General features: G+C 37.4%; 1 protein-coding gene across 1 annotated transcript in view; it reads left to right on the plus strand.

The window, feature by feature from the left end:
- The window catches only part of RAPH1 (Ras association (RalGDS/AF-6) and pleckstrin homology domains 1), a 74,659-nt gene that overhangs the window by 12,829 nt on the left and 39,480 nt on the right, over window positions 1-22,350 (plus strand). Inside the window, exons 2-3 of the mRNA XM_058027680.1 lie at window positions 20,524-20,643; window positions 22,240-22,345. Coding sequence (XP_057883663.1) covers window positions 20,524-20,643; window positions 22,240-22,345 — 226 coding nt within the window. The remainder of the gene's footprint in view (window positions 1-20,523; window positions 20,644-22,239; window positions 22,346-22,350) is intronic.

Raw genomic sequence — 22,350 nt, forward strand, 5'->3', positions numbered from 1 at the left:
TATGGGGAAATTGCCCAGGTAGTTGCTTCCTTATCTATTCTATTTCTGTGTATCATCCTTCAAAGTGTGTTGCATGATTTCTGTTAAATGCAGAAGAGCATTTTCAGTTGGGTGTCAAATCCAGCTGTATGAAAACAGAACTCATTTCAGCTTTACCTGCACAGTAATATCTACCTTGTGTATAAATAGTTCAGTAAAAAAAAGCCCAAACCAACCCTGAAATCTAACTGTGTCTTAAAGACTTTATGGAACTTAAATATCTGAGACGTCTAGCAGTGGAACATGTGCCTCTTTACTAGTGCTGTTTATGAGCAAGTGTGCAAAAAGTATATTGGTGTAAATAAAAGGGTTTTTTCTTTTCTGACTTTCTGAACTTTTTAATACATTTGCAGCTAGAAAATGATAGCAGTGAGTACTGGGAATGCATTCTTGGTCCATGCTCCAGTGTTTAGCAGTGTTTAGCATTGCAACAACAGCACTGTGTAGAAATCATTCCCAACTTTCTTCCACTGATTTTTGGACAGCATTTCTTTTTCCTAAGAAAGTGGACTTAACTCATTTGCTTTCCTTTATTTGCAAAGGGGTGGAGAGTCTCGTGGTTGGGGTTTTTTTTGGTGTTTGTTTGTGGCCTCTTGGCTTTTTTAAGACAAAGCTTTGAGGTATTCCTTCCAGTCTGTGACTTGTAAAATTATTATTTAAATGGTATCTACTGTCTTTGGTATGTGTACCATTGTCCAGTCCCAAGTACACTAATCTTTCTTGACTTTGTAACGCTGTCTTTCTTCTTTCTGCTATCACTCTCTCTTGCAAAGAAAAAGACCTTACTTGAAATTAATCAGATCTATGTAGAGAAACTTGGACTTTCTGACTTTGCATAGACAAGTTGCTTGAGTTGTCTGCTGTGCCCTACAGGTAGTTTAGTTTTAACCTTTTTCTTATACAGGAAAGGAGAGGTCTTCCTGCTTCACTCAGTACTAGATTATGAGAGGGGAGTGATGATGTATTCATACTTATGTGGGAGCTTTGCATCAAGAAATCTCCAGTACCATAATGAAGGGATTGGAATTAGTCATTTTTAAACTGTTTTATTAGTATGTTCCATCTTACTTTTTTACAGCATGACCTGTGAACTGAACTTCTGGATGATTTCTGTGTTATTCATCACATTGTTAAGTATTTTTTGTTTTGTTGTTTTCATTATCTGTACCCTGAGGTTATTTTGGATACAGCATCTGAAATATTTTGCATAGTCATGTCAAAAAGCTTAGAGTTTTTTCCTACGAAAAACCTGCCTTTCCCTTTGTACTTTATTGAATATTTGGGTTGTCCTTGATCTGATTTTAAGTCTGATTTTTGTCCCACTGCAGCCTTCAAAATCAATTTGGCAATTAACGTCTTGATCTTCCATTCTGCACAAATGTATATAGAGTCTACATGCACTCTGCTTTTGATCCTAGATACCTAACTCAGATGATGTGGATGTTTTTATGTTTCATAAAATGGCTTGTGAGCATGTCAACTGTTTAAAAAGCTGTTGCTTTGATTTATGTAAAATCTTTTTAGCCACTGAGTCACAAATAACATGATTTAGTCTTATTTCCTAACACACCTATGTGCTATGAAATTCAAATGTCTTGTCTGTTTCTGGTGTCTCTTGTGGTCATCTATTACTTTAAAGGCCCAAACATACTTCCCTCCTTTATGCTAGACACAGCTAACTTGTCTTCTGTCAGGCTGTGGTCTGAAAAAAAAGATTTTCTCATTAAAGATTTACATCTGAAGTCTAATGTGGCACAATTCCTGTCACATTACTAGAAGTCTCCCTGGAAAGCATTGAAGAAAGTGTTCTTGGATGCCAGACGTAGAATCAGAAAGCACTGATCATGTTTTACTGAAGTTATACTACTCATTTTAAAATTAGATTTCATTGTTTGTTAGCTTTACTCTGATGTGTCATAACAGTTGAAGAGCTTTCTACCTTGTCCTAATTTTCCAGCTTTTTAAAAAGATCCTTGTTTGTTCTTACAGTTGGGAGCCAAAAGATTTTGTTAGTTTTAATTCTGTTTCTGCTACTGAATAGAAGGAGAGGGGAGATTAATGTCACGACAAATATGGCAAAAGAGCTTTATTTCTGGCAGCTGGACCATGCTTTCTACCCATCCCTCTTCTGTGTTGTAGAGTTAGTAAGGGAACTGCCTGCTGGGGTGTAAATGAACAAGACGAGATACTCTGACCTGTATGAATGCACTTCAGCATGCTTCTTGTGGAGGAAAGGCAGGAAGAAGGTGGTGATGATTTAATAGGAAGAGCAGTAACACCTCATTTTTGTGATGGAGTACTGTCGCAGTTCTGAAGGGTGAAGATGGATGAAGGCCCTCACCAGTATTTTCCAATGTTCCTCTTCCACTGGTGGAAGCAGATGTGTGGCGCTGTCAAATGCAAAATTCCTTTACAGTCTGGACCTAGACCCTGGCATAAGTTTCTCATAAATAAGTATACACAAGGAATTCAGCTATATCTTTGAGTCGTTATAAGCTACTTCTACTGCATAGATGTGTTGGGTTGAAGGGAGGATATGCAGAGAAATCCCTGTGGAATGAAATTTATAACTCTACAAAAATTATTTTTTATTTTCTTTTTTGGCTTTTAAACCTGTTCTGTTTGTAACAAGTTGGCCCTTCAGAGGATGCTAGGCTGTAGCTGCTATCACCAAAACTTTATAAATCCTTTGTTTTGGAAAGGTATTAGGAAGAAAGTCTCAGCAAGACTTAGACCTGAATGGGCATTTAAAGGTCTGAAGGAAGATAGAAAAATTATAAAAGCCATGAAATAATTCTTCTTTTTAAAGCTTCGTTGTAAATTCTTTCATGGTGCTGCTGCTTTGATTTGATTCAGTGTGAGATAGAGATCTCAGATTCAAGCATAAAAATTTTTTCTGCAAGAAATGAAACTATAAAAATCTTCCAGGCACTTCACACTGTACTGTTAGCAATTGAGGAAATGAGACTGGGGGCTAATGGGATGTGCGACAAACTTCTGCATCTGCATAAACTTTTTCATAGAGCGGTAGACAAACACAACTAGGAAATTATTTTCATTTTAAATATTGAGGTGGTACTGAATTAAGAGATTATTGTTACATGGCTTTTTAATCACTGTCACCTACATTTTAAATAGCTACTCTTGCTGCTTTGTGCCTCATTTGGACTAAATCAAATTAATGCCAGATCAGTTCTTTCTTGCCAACCCTTGTCCTTATGAAGACGTGAATGTGGTCCAAATAATTAGCATTTCTAGTGTCACAAATTACATTCCTTATACAGTGTGGTCAACTCAGCTGCTTTAACAGTAAAAATAGTCATTGTGGTACACATTCCACTTTCAGTGTTGTATTCTGTAGTTTATTCATCTGGCTCAATCCTTAGAGAGGTCTTTATACCAAAGAAGATATGTTCCAGGAAACAAAAATAATTGTTCTTTTGGGATGTTCGGAAAAAAACTTTACTCAGAGGCTTGCCAAATTCTTACACAGCTGCTAAGATGATATAATGTTTTTCTTGTTTGACTAAGATTGTAAATATGAACTTCCTTCCTTCTGCATTTATAATTATTCTAGCTCTATGCAGAATTTGTGATAAATCTCTTCCAAATTTCTGTTGAGTGAGAGTATCTATGAAATGCTTACAGACTTCAACATGCAGTTTATATTTGCTTATAAAATGGGTGACCTAATTTTCTGTGAGCTAGATATAACCTCCTCCCATAGTCCTGCCAAAAGAATGTATGTCTAGGTAAGAGTTTGTCCTGGTTTTATATAGCAGAAAACTCTTCAGCCGTGAGAATTCATGACCAGAATACCCTTAATCCTGAGAGGTGTTCCCTGAGGTTAACTTGCAGCTTTGGTCCCAGACAGGCTCAGAGTGGATGGCAGGTTCTGTTTCGGTCGTGTGTGTCCGGTATTCCTGCCTTTGTTGTGAGCCATGTTTCCTGCTGCATACACTGAAGGAAATGACAGCACTGGCCATCAGCTTTGTGGACACAGGCTTAAGTATTCTGGAAAGGAACTGAGCCTGGCTGCACCAATGATGTAAACTGAGGCTGTATTTGCTTTAGGAAGGGGCATGGCTCTTGGAGCATGATGCAAACTCAGTATGCAATACGGTATGAAGCTCATTTTTAGCCCTGGTTTTCTAACTCAATTGTAACACTTGAAATTGTATTCCTATGAAGACATGAATTTTTATGTTCTATAGAAAAAAATGAAATTGTGTTAGTAATAATATCTACAAAAATGTTGAGGCTTTTAAACAGTCTTGTAGTATCAGTGTCTGTAAAAGGTATTATGTTTTGTTCATTTTTTTGTTTAAGTCATATCTTAGTAATATTATTAATTTCTATCAGGGAAAATGAATAAAATGTCTGGCCAGTTAAAAAGTCATCTATTTAGACTTCCTGCAAACTTCCCATTTTCCCATTGAGTTCAGGAAACATTCAGCCTCAGTGACATCTGATATTAAGATGTAATGGCAAAAAAAAGCAGGAATATTTCTTTCTTGACAAGCTGTTGCTTACTTGAAAATTTCTGAAATTTGTGTTGGATTCTGACTTGTATAACAGAATAATAATAAATACAGTATATATATATCTTGCGATGCTATTTAGAGCCAGATGATTTCAACAGCAACCTCTGTTTGTGCAGAGTATCATAAGGAACTCTAGCCATAGCCAGGAGTACTTTTGATTACTGAGCTCTGTATACCTCTTGAAACCAAAAATTTCTAAGATACCTTATGCATTAGAAAAAGTTTGAGTGTCCTAGAAGGATATGTCTCTGCTGGAAAAGGACAATGGAAAGTAGTCATTCTCCTTTTTCCAGAAAGCAGAATATAAGGCTGTTTTTTCATCTTTCTGTAAGAGAAAAATAATTGCAAACATTGAAAAACAAAACTTTTGTGTAGTTGCAATTAGAGTTCTCTTAAAAAACTTAGAATTAAGGTATTAGGGGGAGTACAGCAGAGTAGCAGAGTTCTTGTGTGTACTTTTTACACCAAGTAAAGGTGTAGCAGAAGATACTTTGAAAATGTCATTCCAAAGGAATTTTGCAGTATTGCCTCTGGCAATATGGTGAAAAAAAAAAATAAATTATGTTGTGTGAGTTACTTCAGGCTTAGTTTGGCACTTTTAATTTCTGGTCATTTCACAGAATTTTGTGAGCCCTTACTATTCCTTGCCTGGGATTATGAGTGATCCTAGTATTCTTATGAAAGTATTAGAATTTAGCTATTTTTGAAAATACTACAGTATAGCATTAACTTTTCATGCTCTCCCCCCTGCTTCCCCACTCCCCCCCCCAAACTAGATGGAGTTTTACTGGCATGTAGGTGGTTCAAAAGCACGTGTTGCAGTCTGGAGGGCTGTGAGGACCTGTAGGAGAATGGGTGCTGTGCTGCTTCTGCCTGAGGCTGCTCGCCCCGTTTCTCATTGCTCACTGCACTCAGAGGCGCCCAGCTGGGTGCTGGTGGTGCCAGCTGATTGGGGATGCTCATCTCAGTGAAGCCACATACAGACATTAATACAAATGTGCACTCAGGTATCATGATGTAATCATTTTTGTATGAAGGCTGCAGAATATTTCTTACACTGCTAGGAGAAGCAGCCTCTGTCAGCTGGTTAATGTGTATGGTTCAGACTGCAAGGAATTGAAGTGGCTTTAACTTCATGCACTTAGTAGTAAACTTCACAGTTGTAGCTGCATCCAAAGGAGATATTCATAGAATCACAGTTTATCTCAAGTTGGAAGGGACCCAGTAAGGATGATCAAATCCAACTCTCTGTTCCTCACAGGACTACCTAAACCAAAACCATATGACATGACTTAGAGTATCATCCAGATGCTCCTTGAACTCTGGCAGGCTTGGTGCTGTGACCATGCCCCTGGGAAGCCTGGTCCAGTGCCCAACCACTCTTGCAGTGAAGAATCTTTTCCTCATGTTTAATCTGAACTTCCCCGGGTGCAGCTTCATGCCGCTTCATACCTTTTCATGTGGCAAAGGAATGTTTGCATCCAAGGGAAGGATGCCTTGTTTGTTCCTGCTAACTTGGGAAAACAGTGCTACAAAGACAGGCCTGGTAAACTAAGCCCCTTCCAACTGTACTATTTAGTGGAATTTGTGTTGCAGCAGCTATTCAATTGTACCTTCCTGTCATCAGTAATGTGATGCTTTTTAACAGAGCTATGCCTTTGCTCATGCACAAACATTCAGATGTTATAAATACCTAAAGACTACCCTAGTGATTAGCTTACATTGACAGGACTTTTATTATATAAATTATATATATATATATATATATATATATATATATATATAAATAAATTCATGTATCTATACAGACATATTTTCAAGCGGACATGTGGCCTTTGTGTTGGTTCTGAGACAATTCCACAGATACAAGCAAGGTTCTGTGCTTGTGGGATAATTTTTTAGTTTGCAGAAGTGTCTGTCTGACCTGTGTAAGCATTAAATGAAAAAGTGCAAAAGGTAAGATGCTGGTTTTGTGTTTAGCCACTAATTTGAAAGCTAATGGCATGGGCATGCTGTGTTTTCTTGTGCCTCTGTGCTACAGAGTTTAAACTGGAAGTTTTCTGAGTTCAGAATTATAAATGTATTTATGGATGGTAATGCTTTGTGGGTTTTTTTCCTTGTTCCTGCTTCTGTTTAAATGTGGTCTTCTCTGGGGATTAACTTGATATCTGAAAAGTACTGAAACATTAAGTGCTTGTAATAAAAAGTACGAGCTTTAAACATGTCTGTAGAGAAAGTAATTCATTAAGACTTGTAATTTTACTCATTTGGTAAAACTGATCCAAATTTAACATAAATGCAGATTTTGCAAAACTATACTGGTTTTTCAGTGTCATATGTATGTGATTGCATGTGCTCTACAGCAGGTAACATTTGAAAATGTCTCTGTATTAATGGCAAAGGTAGGCTTTTCTGTTTCTTATGAGCTTAAGAACATAAAACAAATGCTTGAATCTTACAGTACACTCTGAGCTACAAGTGGAGCTGCAGGTTACAAGTGAGCCTGATAACAGGTGAACTTGCTGCTTCCAGAAAGGGGAAGTCCCACTTGTTTCCCTGTCCCTTCTCCCGGCTGTCTGGTATAACCCAAAACAAAGTATTGACTCTAATATTTGTCCAGTCACAGGGCAATCTATTGCTGCTTGTGACCTCAGCAGAAGACTGTTTTGGTGTTTGGAGTGTTGAGTGGGTTTCCTGATAGTTTAGAAGGTTGAGCAGGCTCAGTGATCTGGAGCAACATGATAATGGATGGAAAGAGATTCCTTCCTTTTCACAACAGCAAGGAGGGGTTAGCCTGGCTCAAACATTAATGTGTAAGTTGTTGTTTGAAACTGGAGGAGTGGGAGCTTAAAACAGAATAAGATATCAGGAAAGTTTGTAGAGACATTTTTCCAAAAACTCCTTTGAAAACTAGTGTAGAAAGTTTACCCTGGAATAGAGACAAAGATAACTTCACAATTTCACTGCTTCTGAGCCAGTTGTGTCAGGGTTTTCTAAGTGCAAAGAAAACCTCCATCCGAAATGTGTTGTGGGGTTTTTTTTGGTTGGTTTTTTTAAAACTATTTTGCAGCACTTAAATGCTGATACCAATAAGAAACTGACTGAATTTCACAAATGCTTTGCTAAGGTGTGTATAGATTTAGTCAGCTGATAATAGTTTGGGGTGTATTTGATGAATGCATTGATCCTGCAGAGCAGTGCAGGTGGGAGGTAGGCTGCCCCTTTGCCATTGGCACGTTTCTGAGAACAGGGCAAATGCAAGGATTTGCTACTGGGAGTGCTCTAACATTTTGGTGCTCGGCTTCTTCATCTGAACAGATGGTATATTTATTCAAGGGGAGGACAGGAAGGAAAAAGGAGGAAGATGTGCTGCAGCCCCTCCTTTCCTATGTGACTGGAACTCTTGGGTATGCACAACCCAATGTGTGTTTCCAGGTGAATTTGTTTCTGGAGGGGCAAGCACAAATGATCTGCTACCTTTGCATGTCACAGAGCCTGCTCCCAGCGTTGCTTTTTATGGGAAACTTGAATGTGGGCTGTGGAAATTATTTTGAAAGTTACTGCCCTGTCTGTCTTGAGAAATAGGTAAGTTGTCTTCACTCACCTGTGGCTTCTCAATGAGTAGCATGTTCCAAATCCAGCGTGGTGGAGGAGAGCCTCTCTGAGTAGCAGCTATCGAAAGAATATCCTGCCTTGTGCTGCTGACACTCTGTGGGAGGCTGCTCTGTGCTGAAGGCCATGAGCTGTCCTGCAGAGTACCATCCTTAAATGCTTGGAAGCTGCAGACCCTTGAGCTTCATGGTTCAGCAGTGAGAGGAGGGGGTCTGTCCCCAAACTGATAACTGAAGTATCTCATTCCTGTCCTTCTGAATTTGTGTCTCTCAGCATGGAAATGAGAATAATATATAATATTTTTCAGTGTGAACCTTCCTTAGAAGATGTTGAAAAAAGCTCATTCATTTTTGTTGTATTAAAAAAAAAGAAAGTTACACATAAAACAAGTTCATGTGGTTACTTTAAGATGGCTTTGTATCAATCTGATTTAAGAAGTGCTACTTTTAAAAATATTTTTTATAAACTTTAAGATTATTTTAGTCAGCCTATGCTGTTGTTTTACTTTTCATCTAAATCTGCCCTATCTTTACCACAGCATCAGACTTGGGTAGGAGATATGAATAATCGAATGCTAAGTGCCTCATTAGTTTAAGTGATTGAGGAAAGATAATTTTTTGGGAAGAAAATTTGAAATTTATAATTTTAAGTGGCAGTATGGAGTCTGCTGATTTACTTGATTATTTCCTCCTCCTCCCCCCTGCCCCCCGTTCCAGTAGCAAAACACTCTCTCTTTAGTTTTATATGCAAGAAAAGCTTCATTCACAAAGCTACCGAGTGTGGTAGCAGCAGAGTTTACAGTAGTTGTTTATGTGACTCATTTGCTGAGCTGCTTAGACAAGGTCTCTGCAGCTCAAGAGCTGAACTGCATTTCTTAGGAATGCTGGCCTAATCCCATGAGTTTAAATACTTCTGTTTAAAGTCCTCCTTTAACAAAACCCAGCTGTCAGCCCCATCTTCATGATTTGTTTACTGTATAAAAATTTCATGTTTGCTTCCTCAGTAGCAGAACTTACACTGTATTTTTTTCCTTTTTGTTATGGAAGGTAATTTCCTTACTTTTTCAGGAACGTGCACTTTAAAATATTGATTCTGTGTTAAATATTTACATTTGATCTTAATCTTGAGGCAATTAAATTCTAGATAAAGTCTTTTGCAATGCATCAGTTGGTGTTAACTGGCTTTTAGACTTCTCTAACCTTTGACATAGCCTTTATGTTGAGGCTGCTTTCTTGCTTTAAATATTTTTTTTCCAGGGAGTGGTACCCAGCTGTAGTGTTTCTCCCTGCTTCCCTCCCTCACTTTCTGGTGCCAAGATTTATTTAGAAACTGAAGTAATGCAGCCTTTCAGTATGAACATATATCTTTAGAGAATATCTTAAGTAGACAAAATTAATTTTAAAACAATTTTAATTAGTTTCAGAAGACTTATATGGTAGAGATTAAGGTCAGTGCTTAATAGGCAATGTTTAGATTCCTGTTGGCAGTGTGTGATAAATTTCATAGCTCTGTACCTCCAATTACTGATATTGGTTTGAGCTATTGTGTGAGCTATTTAAGATCATTGAACCACCCTTGAGAGAAAGGATGTTGAATTAACAGTAGAAGAAAAATCCCAAGAGAAGAAAGTACAAAAAAGAAAAAACCGTCAGGAGAACTCTTGTCAGTTTTCTCTGGGTTTTTTGTTTGGTTTAATTTTTGAGGGTGGAGTGTTGTTTATTTTGTTTTCTTCTCCTGGGCTTGGTTTTGGGGGGAGCAGTCAGAAGCTCTGGAGAGAGTTCTTTCTTCAGTGACAATCTGATAAAATGACAAATAAGAATTAAGTTGTATGTTCAGCTTTTATCAGTGATGAGAATGTCTTTCTAAATCTGCTCAAGACTCTCCTCTTTAGGAATTTGTTCAGGCTTTACTGGAGAAAGGTGGTGGTGGCATCCAGCTTTGGCATCTTGCTCAACCAGATGTTGCTCAAAAACTGCTTTGTGGATTGGCTTCACTTCTGGAATGGCTTCTCTTTTACTTTTTGAGGAGAAAAACAAGAAGAATTGAGCAAGTGTAGGACTTCCTTCAGGTGTTGTTTTTTTTTTCTCTCAGCTGGTGGAATTCTCAAAATACAACTTGGATTCTTGAAATATCACCAAGGAAAATGGTGAATTGATGTTCATGCAGCAGGATGTTGGCTTTCTATTTCTTTGCTATTGCATATGAGTCTTATGAGTATCTGAAATTTTGCTTAATCACCTGCAAGACTCAAGGGAAGATGCTGATAAAATACTCTGTTGAAGCAGTGATTCTGCTTCAGTTTTGACATTCACAAACATATTTTTTCACCTATATCCATATAATGAAGAACGTGTCTGTAGTTTCTCCTTTTCATGCCACATAGTTGCTGCCAAGTCTCATTGTGTGGCAGGGACCCTTTCAGCCTATGTGCCTCACATCTCTGCCTAGTGAGCAGTGCTGATTTACTGCCAAGTGATCCCCTCCCCTGTCCTTTCTGAGAAAGCTGCCCTGTTCCTGCTGACTTCCAGCCTTTCCTTCCAGTTTTGACTGCTGCGACGCATCTCTGTCCAGAGCCCCACATCACTCTTTCTTCTAGATGTACAAGGCTCTCTTGAGCCCTTCTCTCTCACCTCTGCTCCCTCAATGCAGTTCTTCCAAGCCTCCCACAAGAACGCAGCTCTTGCATGAAAAAAACCTCTCCTTACATTGTAATTCCATTTCTCATGGTAACTTCATGGTACAGCATGTACTTCCTCTTTTTTTTCCCCTGTCATCTACCTCACACTTTAATAAACACATGTCCTGTGCAGAGGTTGGTGATGCAAAAGAGTGATGGGGATAGAGGGGAGGTTTTATGTCTCTCCTTACAGTTTGCTATGAAGTTGGAGGATGAAAGTTGACTGCCAATTGCAGTACTTAAAGCTGGTCTTATTAGTAGCATAAAATATAAAACTAGTTGAGCAGGGATAGCCTGTTTAGATGTGTTTATTTTTGGTTTATGGCAGTGTTCTTCTGCTCAGTTTGTTAGAGGTGGGTTTAATGTGAATCACGTCTTATAAATTGAATATACTTACTCCTTCTTAAAGAAATGTTTCAGCCAAAAGATTATTCCCCTGTTCATCCTCTAAATATTTTTCTCTGTGGTGTCTCTTAGTGTCATGCTGTTTTGTCATGGCTAGCTGTAAACAACAAAATGTGGTGATTCATAAATGCTAACAGTGAAATAACTATGTTCTTTGGAGGCATCAAACATTCATTTGTGGGTTTTCTGAAAAAATATGCAATTGTGCTTTTGATTTTTTTCACCTTTTTTTCTGGAGACGGTAGTTCTGGCTATAATGAAATGCATCTCTTCACAATGTAGTCTTAATTCTTACCAGGAAACCTAAGTTGCCTTCCAGCCTGTTCCAGCTGAGGTTAGCATAAAAAATATATACCCTGTCACAAAAGCAACCTGTGAAGAATGTTGTTTATTTATCATAGCTAAAGCATTACTCATCTGTTTTTTGAGCCATGGTTCATAGACTGTCACTAGGTCCTTGTGGAAAGGGATTTGGCAACTACTTCTGAGTCTAGATAGTACCCACATCACACAGATTTCCAGTGTCTGCTGTGATATCTTAAGTGAGCATTGGCATGGTGCTTATTTTTAACCTTTGAGAGGGTCCTTTGAACAAAAATTAGTTTTTAACTGTACTAAAGCATAGAGTAGCTCAGCCTTATGAGGAAGTACTCTCACCTGCATTGTAATTTGACCTATGACCTAAGTGATTTTCTTACGTTTCCCTTCTGGTTGGTTTAATCATTCATTTATACCATTTACAACAGTAAGCACTGTTGAGATGTTCAATTTTATGGGTAGTGGACAGTTGCTTGCTTTATTTTGCTCTCTTATCGTTGAAAGACAGCTTAGTGTATGTGTAAAAATTAGTTTCTTTCAATATTTATTCCTGGTGGAAAGAGACCCTTTGCAGGCACAACAGACCAGTCTGTAAAAGGATGTGAATATTTTGAGTGATTGGTTGGCTAATGGTTATTCTCAACTGTGGGGTGATCCTGAAAGTGCTGCTGTTAGCCTGGTGATTGTTATTACTGGGCCACAGCTACAGCAATATTTGGGTATTCCCTGAGATCTGTGTATAAGGCTAAATATTACAAAAAAATTCATACCTATTCTTAGTCTGCTTGTTCATATTTATTATTGTTTTTTATGCATCATTCCAAAGATAAAACTGAATACAAAGAGATGCTACAGCAGTATTTGCATTACAATAACCACATGATGAAGATTCCGGAAAATTGGCACTAATGTAGTTTCTAAGTATTTATCTGCCTACTGAAGACAAGCTAAACACTGAAAATTCTCTGGTCTCAGCTGGTGAATCTAAGATGTTGGCTTCTGCAACTAATGAGTGTTATTTTGCAGGGTTATTTGTCTCTCTACTTGAAAAATACTTTAGCTAAGGCAAGTTATGTTTGTATGATCTAAATATTTTTTTATAGTCGTCTTCAGGTTGTCTTCATAAAGACTATTCAGTGAGACATGATGTAATCTAGGATGCTCTTTTTATGGGAATTAATTTAATGTCCACTTGGGTACTCTGGCTGGAATCTTGGTTCAGGAAATAGGATGCAATGATTGATAAAGCCCCTTCTTTTCAAGGCAGCATCTGTTTGGCTAGATGTGAGTTAGGCACTGAAATGTATTGGAGGGAGTAAAGGTTTTACTGTGTGCCTTCCCATCAGCGCTAATTTCAAATGCAGTTAGATTCTTGTATTGGCATTTCTATAATTTGGTGCTTCCTTTCTACAGGAAAGAAGACCTTATAAATGTATTCCAGTATACGAGGAGGCACACTTTGGAGACTAAATTAAAATTTCAGGTTGCAGTTATGGAAAGGTAGAGTCAATATAAAGTAATAATAATGCAAAGGCAGCTTAAAACCAGAAACCAACCCTATGACTGTTCTGTTTGATGCACTTTCCATTTTACCTCTCAAAGCTTTCAGGCAAAGAAGAGGTGGATGGGGGGGTATTCTGTGGGTGGTTTTGCTGTGGCACATCAGAATGATTTCCCAAATCAAGATGATGAAGTAAACATTCTGGTATCTTCAGTGTGTTTATTTCAGGAAACTGTATGTGCTAGTGTGAACTAAACTTAGAGCGCGAGTGTACAAATTCTGCTTAAATACAAAGAGAGCTGCAAAGGATGCGAATATGAAAATTGTTTTTCTGTTTCTTCATGCTGCTAGCCAAAAAGAGCTCGATTCTTTCATATTGTCTGTGAAGAATACTGAGTTGTCATATCTGTGTCTGCTTTTTCCTAAAGATTAGGTATTAAATCTGTGGAAGACCAGGGAGCAACTGTGATATGTGTGACTTTCCTGGTTAGAATTTCTGGGGGCGGTTGTTAAACAGTCTGTTAGAGTGTGAGAGGGATAAGAGTGCTGTCATGAACTGCACCAAGTTTCAGAAAACCTGTGTTTGCTGTATACAGCATTGATGTGTTTTGGGGGATTCCAGAAGCAGTGAGACAACTTGCTTTGATGTTATGATCTGGTATCTGATGAAGATTTTTTTCTTTTTCCAGTTGCTTTTTCAAACAATTGTTTCATTAGCAGTTGTTAAAATGTAAGTTATGTGTTCACTTGTGTGCTATAAATATTTATATAACAAACTCATAAATAATGTAAAGAAAAATATTTTATGAGCTTAGTGAAAAAGGTTGTTGTTTGACTGGGCTTGAAATACAAACAGCTAGAGGCAAAGGCAAGTTCTTGCACGGGCATGTGCCTGATTTTAAGAGGAGCATTAGAAATCACGCTGTGAATGTTTGAATAACTGTTACTTTCAGCAGCCTTAGTTGATCTTTTATTAAAACTGTAGCCTGTGCAGTTCAGAACATGCATTTTCAGACAGCAGATTACTTTTCTGTGGTTTCCAAGGTACATTCTTGCATGTTGCACGGATCAGTGGGCAAAGGAGGGAATATTGTGGGCTGTCCTGTTTTGCATCTCCCAGTTAAACCTGAAAATAAGACCATAAGGTGAGTATGCCTGGTTTTCAGACTTGAGGGAGTTCTGCAGTCTAGACCAACTGCCTGAGAAAAAGTAAAAGACTTGAAAAGAATTATACTCAAACTGTACATCACTTTTAAACTCTTTCAGTGTATTCTGGAATTGTCTTTGTTCTCCTAGTTGCTCTGAATAAATCTCGTATGTTGCATATTCTGCTCTTGACTTCCTCTGTTTGAAGAATAGTAGTTTTTGCTGAAGTACAATGACCTATTTTAATTTTGAAGAACAGCTTAAAGAACCCCCATGTGTTAACATTTCTCTTTTGCCAATGCTATTTCCAAATTGCTACTAATTAGTTTGTTTTAAAAAATAAATGTAGAATTAAATAAAAACGATTTTCCAGAGCAATGCTGAGTCCCTTTCTTCCTTAATAATTGGAATGTAGTTGAGTTGGAAAGGACAGATAAGTTGAATTGTGGCAGATAATGTGTTGATGTGAAGAAAAACACCTTCATCAGCTGGAGAGTAAGGGAAGAAAGACATGAAATAGATGGTAGACTTAAATCCAAGGTTGTCACAGTAATAATGAATGCTTTGTATGCCTAAATCATATCTACAGTATCTTGACATATGACTGCTTTTTTGTGAAACGTGTATTGATGTCCAAGATTGGACAGATTTCAAGAGGTCACCCACAGTATTTCAGAGTATTGGTTGTGAAAGGTCTCTTTGCTTTTAATGAAGTGTCTGAAGATTTGTGTTTTATCAGACATTCAGCATGTTTTCACCTTGTTTTGTTAGTGCAAGTCTGGAAAACTATTGCCTGAAGCATGGTTTAAAAAAAAGAAAAATGAAACTCGACGTTGGCTGAAAATAGCACATTGAAACAGACTTTCACTTGAAATAAGATTTTTTCATTTGGAACATTCTGAATTTGAATTTTTTGGCTGACAGATTTGTATCTTACTTTTTGAATTTGAGAGGCATTGAAATGTCTGTGGTGCAGAAGCCTTGGGAGGTATTCAGCTATTAGTATGCTATTTGAAGCTTAAAGAAAACAAATGTTCTTTTGTTCAGGTTTTCATTTAGATTGCTTTTAACATAAACTGGGTTATAGAACATTGGATAATGCACAAAGGGCTTCCTATAACTTTCTAATCCCCCTCCAAATATTTTTTTCAGGAGTAATTATTTTCAGAATACTTTATGCTTATTAAGAAGTAACACAGAAGTACTAAAGCAAGTGATCTGCGCTGTCACTGGCTTAGTGTGCTGCAGTATTAAATTTAAGGGAAGAGTGTCAGTGTCAGTTATGGCATAAGAATCTGTGACTGAAAAGTGTGCCAGGTCTGATTGGTCCCTGTCACATGGATGGAGTATTAATGTGATACAAATGAATATATGTGCTCAAAGTACCTGTCATTGTTTCCATGACTTTAATTATGGAAATGTCTAGAAACATGGAACAGGGATGTGGGCTTTGCCTGTCAGTTTTGTGAAAGCATTTTAGGGTTTTTTTTTCTGTTCAGGTAGCCTTGTTTCTTTAAGCAGTCAGGTGAATAAATATTAGAGATGAAAGCCTGCTAGAATCTTATATTTATGTGTGCACTCTACACTTATGTGTTCATATGGTATATTAGTGTAGTGTTATATCATATACAGCTTTTTAACAGAAATGGGTATTGGCATAATAGCACAGGAATTATCACTAATGAAGGAACTTACATGTCCAGATGAGGTCTAGAGAGAGTGTGTTTCCCAAACCAGGGCATGCTATGTAGTTCTTGAGGCTAGATGTTAAAATGCAGAAAAAGTTTTTTCTTGAGATAGTGTTTGAAACATTTGTGTCTTGTCTAGTGCATCCCTAAAATAGCATTGTAACAAATTCAGTAGTTGTTTTCAGAAGGCAAATTATTGTTTTCAGGACCAAGCAGAACCTTGTGCAAGCTTGTATTTAAATAATAAGAAAGGTTGGAGGTAGAAACATCAGTTGGCTGATAGATGGTATGTTTTCATTTTGGGGTTTTATGCTGTCAGTTGGTTTTGAACATACTTAAGCATCTATAGTTCAAAATCCTTACTATACTGCTTCTGAAATTATAGAGAATAAACACATTCTTGTTGCTAACCCTTTATGCACATTAGTGTTTCCAGTTGAATTCAGAATTCTGTTTTTCTTTCTCTTAGTCTTTGCATCATCAGTGAATTGTGTTATGGAGAAAACTTGCAACTTAATTATTTTACAACTGTTTTTTTTTTCAGTGCAGTCTTTTCTTTATAAGGAAAGACTCTTTATTATATTAACCATATAATAAAAAATTCATTTGTCTCAATCAGCTTGGTTAATTTAAGGTAGGAACTACTGTCTGAACATGTTAAGTGTGCAGGATAGGGTCTCAGTGAAAGACACTTCCCTCATGCCAGGGTCTCAGTAAAAGATACTTAAGATACACTTTGGATAACTCTGTCCCAAAACTGTTGATATAAAGAAAACTGTTTCTTCATTTCAGAATTCTGTGGTGGTGTCTTTTCTTGAAAATGTTATATCTTTTCTGAAGCATTTCTCTTGGACTTTCCATCTTTCCTCATGTGTTTTAATATCTTATGCTTGTCCTGGCATACTAAGAAAATAAAAATCATCTTGAAAGAGTAAATCTTTCTGGTTTATTCCCCTAAAGTATTGGTGAGTTTTGTTTCTTTACACTGTAATTTAAAATAGTAGGTTATGATTACATGGTACAACTGGTAACTTCTAATGAAAGCCTTAATAATTTTTCATAACCTTATACTAGAATACTGTGCTCCATGCATTTAAAGGTAAAATCTAATCAACTGTTTTGGAAACTAGATTGTTGGCTTACGGTGATTATGAGTGTGCAGTGTTTGAACAGCATTTCAGACAGACAGAGGAGACTGTCACAGTCCATAGTGGATAATGCAGTGATACATACACCACTATTTAGTGCAGGAAGCCTCACGTCCAGAAGACTACACTGTGTCGATACTGATTTCATCCAGGTATCCCAGAATGATGCTGCTCATTTTCTTTGTGTTCCACTTTGACATATGCTCTAAGAGAATAGAAGGTGAGGTGTTGAAAAACAACATGAATCCTGAAGTTACTTTGGTATATCATCTCGTTTGAGCTAGGCAGAAATAAAAGCTATTTAAAATATGTTCCCCTGTAGATGTTTTAGGAATGGAAGCAGCTTACTTTATGGCATCACATCAGACCCATTATCCTTTCCCCATTTTTTACATCTAACTCAATTCTAAATGACTCCTTTAAGAAAAAAAAACTCCAACCCAACTAAACAACACACAGCCCCTCGCCCCTTATGCTGGTTTTATTTCTTGTTATAAATAAAGATATTGTATCCTTAGAAAGGTGTGATAACTCCCACTTGGATCATAATGTGCTAAAGTGCAGTGCATGTTTGCTGTGATCAACAACAGTGAGAAAGAAAATGGCTATAAAAAGTAAAATTTGAAGTTATAATTGGAATGTGCACTCTTTTTTGAAATGGCTAAGGTTTTGAGTTCTTATGCCAATAAGTTCATATACTGCTTTCTGAGCATTTTGTCTCTGCCCTCATTTATTGAATTAATTCTTTAATTAGTGTCCTTTGGGATGTCTTCCAGTTGTGGAACTTGTACTAAGCTTTCCTTTTACAGAACTTGTGACTTAATATTAGCTGTTTCTGAAGCAAGACACTAACCTCTGTGTGCCTTTTGCAAGTTAATGTTGACAGGCTCATAGGAAATGCAGCTGACGTTAGGAAGCTTGGGTGGGGACTACAAGGAGCTGGCAAGTACTCCAGGGTTCAGTGCCAGACATGCTGACACAACAGTACTTCACTTGTAAAAGTTTTCTTTAGGCTGCTAATTCTGTCTTCAGAGTAACTGGAACCAAAGCAGTGTCTCTGATGCCAAGTTAAAATAGCTAAAGTAACACTTTATAGGAAATTGAGAATGCTTTCCACGTCTTAGATCTTCAGAAATATTAGTAAAAAGAGCAAGTTTCTCTCTTAATGAAAGGGTGAGTTATGAACAGTGTGAGTATAATGAATGCATGCAAAACAAGTCCATCTAGCTAGAGTGAGTGTTAGAAGCAACTCCAAGAGGGAAAAGCTAGCATTGTGAAGTCTCTGTAAATACTGTGCTCTGAGGGATTTATATCACAGTTTCAATTTATTTGATTTGCTAGTTCATAGTCATATTTCATAAGGCACCCTTTAATAGCTTCCTTTAGATTTCAAAGAAAAAATGTTTTCTTCAAATGTATCTAGACATTGAGAAATGCTGTGTGAGCACTTCTACAGCAGTTTGACCATGTCACCTTAAGTATAATGTGTTTTGTCTTGAGCTTACAGTATTTCTGGTCCATATTAGAGCCTAAGAAATAGTAAGGCAAAGCTTTTGAAGGGGGATAAAAGTGGAACACAGCTTAGGTTGGCTTTGCAGAAGTTCAGGCAGAATATGAGTTGCTGCTACCATGCTGTCTCCAGTTTTGTATGTGGGAGGACTTCATGATGCCTCAGGAGGTATCGTGGAGAGGAATCTTGCTGGGGAAGGCATGCCTGGCTTACAGACTCTAAAAACTGCTGCAGTCTTGGTGGAAGGATGCAGCAGTATTACATAAGCATATTGGTTTTGTTTTAATTTCATCGTGACCCTTTGATTTTAGGAAGTGCTTCCTTTCATTTCTTAAAGTGCAGGACTCAAAACAAGTGGAGGAAGAAAGGAGATTCAGATGATGAATTTAATGTGTTCAGTGTTTTTGCAGTGCAGTGTGCCATGACATTAAAGTTGGCTTTAATGTTATTGCTTCTTTTAAGGTAGGCACATGCATTCTGCTCTCCTACCAAAGTAGAAGTTCAGGTAGTAGACTGAAGCAGCTTTGCCTACAGCAACTGGATGGCAGTGTCTTGCATCCATGGGAGACATTGGCTCCTGCTGACCTCAGAATTACAGATCACCTCTGAAGTCTCCTCTGACCTATTTTATCAAGTTAAAATTAAATAAAAGCAATATATAGTAATAAGAAAATACTATTTTTAAATCTTGGAGGGTTTTTTGCATGAAAACTGTCATATAAAAGAAAAAATGGATTGAGCAGTTTTTTTCTCTGAGATCACCTTAGTCATTTTTCTTAACATCCCTTATGAGTCTGACTGTGCAATGTTGGACACTGATGTCTTTCAGACCAAGATTTGTCTTTTCCTGAAGAGAAGCACTTAGTTAATTTTTAAATCTACAAAATGTAAACTGGTGATTTCTGAAAGCTATGCAGCAAGTAACTATGTAGCCCATGACTTGCTGGCTGTTCAAATCCAGCTGTTCAACTCACCACTGATTTTTTTGTGAAGCTTTTGCTGGGCATCTGTTCTCATGTGTTTCTGGACATTCTGTGGCACATCTCTGAAATTTAGCTTCTGTACTGCCTGATTCCTTTCAAATTATTACCTAGATTTTTGTCCCCGCAAGTATGTGAATTCTCTTCCTGAGCTGGATCCTGTCTTTGCCAGTATGAGTGTACATAGAAAGGCATGTGTGTCTTAGCTCCATAAAAGAGGCTGGAGGATATGTTTGGAAAAGAAATTTTAAAAAAGGTTATTTTTCACTGAGATAATAACAGATAAACTTTGGAGAACATTATCTTTATCTTGGTCACAAATTTGTTGAATGAAGGAGGATCTTGAGAGATGCTATGGTGACTCTTTACTTCCAGAGAGAAGTTCCTTTGTTGAATAAAAATTGTGCAGTACCACTGAAGTGATCTGGTCAGTGTCCAAGATTTGAACTGTCTCAGGGGATGTATTGCTGACATTCTCTATGGCCTGTTTAGGCATTTCTGTTTACAGATCTGTAGTGATCTATTTGCAGTGCAGTGAGGCTGCACTTCCTGTGGTTGAATGGTGTTGCTTAACTGTGGTCAGCTGAATTCCTTGGAACGGGAGTTGAATTTTTCTAATGCAATGTCAATAGATTTTGCCAACAATAGCTGGCAATGAAGGCACATGCAAGGCTAGCATGAATTTCTGATGGTATATTACATATTGTGAACTTTGTTCTTAATCATTTTCTGCATCATCTGACAAAAGTGAACTGCAAAAATGGCTTTGCAATTATCTATCACAACTTCCATACTAAGTCTTTACTAGTAAGCAGGAGTTTTTATGGAGTTTATGGATGGACATTTGCTTTGATTTATGAACAGTTTCAGAAACATGGTAGCTGACACCATTTTTCTTAGACAGTGACAAGAAAGTTTGAGTATTAAAACTTCTTTTCTTGGTTTTTTTTTCCAGATGGAGCAATTGTCAGATGAAGAGCTTGACCATGGTGCAGAAGAAGATAGTGATAAGGAAGATCAGGATCTCGACAAGATGTTTGGGGCCTGGCTGGGTGAACTGGACAAACTCACACAGGTGAGGGAGGCTTCAGTCATCTCACAGAATAATTTTTTGTTGTTATTACATTTCTTTTCAGTTGAATACCAACTGCTTGACTCTGCCACTTGCAGCAAGTCAGACAGTAGCCTGTGACCAGTTCAGTAATATTTAAAGGTTTATAAATTGGCTTTCTCTGTGAATATCTGGTGTCTTAACATTTATTCTGCTTAAGTTATTCTGTATGATGCAAGTTAAATGAAAAAAAATTTTACCATGCTTCTCATCTTCTCATGATTATTTAGAATTAAGCTTTTGGTGCTGTTGTAGTTTTTAGCAGTTCTCCAAACTGCTGGGTTAGCAGTTATGGAGAATGTGCTCAGATAATGGTGAGGGCATATCACATGTGTGTCCAATGATCTGCAGTAACTTGAATAAAGCCAGCGCAAAGCATGGTTGGGGTGCTTTTAACCAGAATATATTTGCTTCACAAGAAATGTTTTGTAGCAGTCTGTGGATTCAGTCTGAAGGAATGGGGCCTAACTTGCCTCTTCTGTCTCCAGTTTCCCTGATGGTCTCTAGGGTTATAGATTTTTTTTTTTTTTTTTTTTTTTTGTTCAGGCCAAGCTGAGGAGAGAAGGGAGCTCAGGAAGAATAAACATTAGGGAAAAAGTAGCGCATTTGATCTTTTTAACAAAGGCTTGAGTAAAGATGTAGAAAATGAACATAAAAAGTTTAGGTGAGAAACTTTTCCGTTGAAGCATATCTTCAGGAACTTTTTATCAGTACAAGCCTTGCCTAATTTCAGATGTTCTGCAGGCCTGTTGAGTTTCAGTGACAGCAAGAGCTGGATTCCCTATGTAATGTATTCCAGTCCAGGGCCAGCAGCTCCTGACCCTGTACTTCTTGGGTCAGCAGCTGGATCACAGTGCCCTACTGCTTGCTACTTACAAAATCCTGGTATTTATTACAGTACTATACCCATATTAGCCATCATAACATAACAACTCAGTGTATTGGTTAGAAAGAGTTTCTTTTTTTAACCTATGCTAGTTTTTCATAAAAATGTGCCCTACATAAACTGGCTAGGGTCGGTTTTCATAACTTAATGTTATTCACAGGAAAGACTATTGAAAAAAATTCTGAATTTAGTGAATTTAAATCCCTGTTAATAAAATACAATTCTTCATTGAATGTTTTTAAGCACTTTTGCCATGATTATGCTCATGAGCTAATGATGGATATTTTAGACAGTATTTCAGACTCTTATCCCAGTTTGAATGTTACGCAGTTTCATGCAGAGGGGTAGTTACAGCTAAGTCAGCTGTCTGTTTTAAAATGAGCTAGTGTCTAACACCATTCAAAAAAGCATTTGGAAAATGCTTCTATCCTTTTGATTCTGAAAAAAAGCAGAATGTGTTTAACAACTTTTTTTTACTGCATATCTGAAGTTAAATCTCTGTAGTATGACGATGTTTGTTTTCAGTCTAAAGCCTGAAAAACAGGGGTGCTTTCATATATACCAGTAACTTCTGAAAATTTTCTCTTAGAGAAAATGAATTCTCATTCATCTTAAGGAACTGGACAAGCAAATCTTTGTCAAATTATATTTGTCCTTCTTTTGATCTTTTTCAGAGTTTGGATGCAGACAAGCCTGTGGCACCAGTGAAGAGGTCACCTCTCCGCCAGGAGACCAATCTTGCCAACTTTTCATATCGCTTCTCCATGTACAATTTGAATGGTTTG

Source organism: Melospiza georgiana, chromosome 7, assembly GCF_028018845.1.
Source record: "Melospiza georgiana isolate bMelGeo1 chromosome 7, bMelGeo1.pri, whole genome shotgun sequence".
NCBI classification, from domain to species: Eukaryota; Metazoa; Chordata; class Aves; order Passeriformes; family Passerellidae; genus Melospiza; species Melospiza georgiana.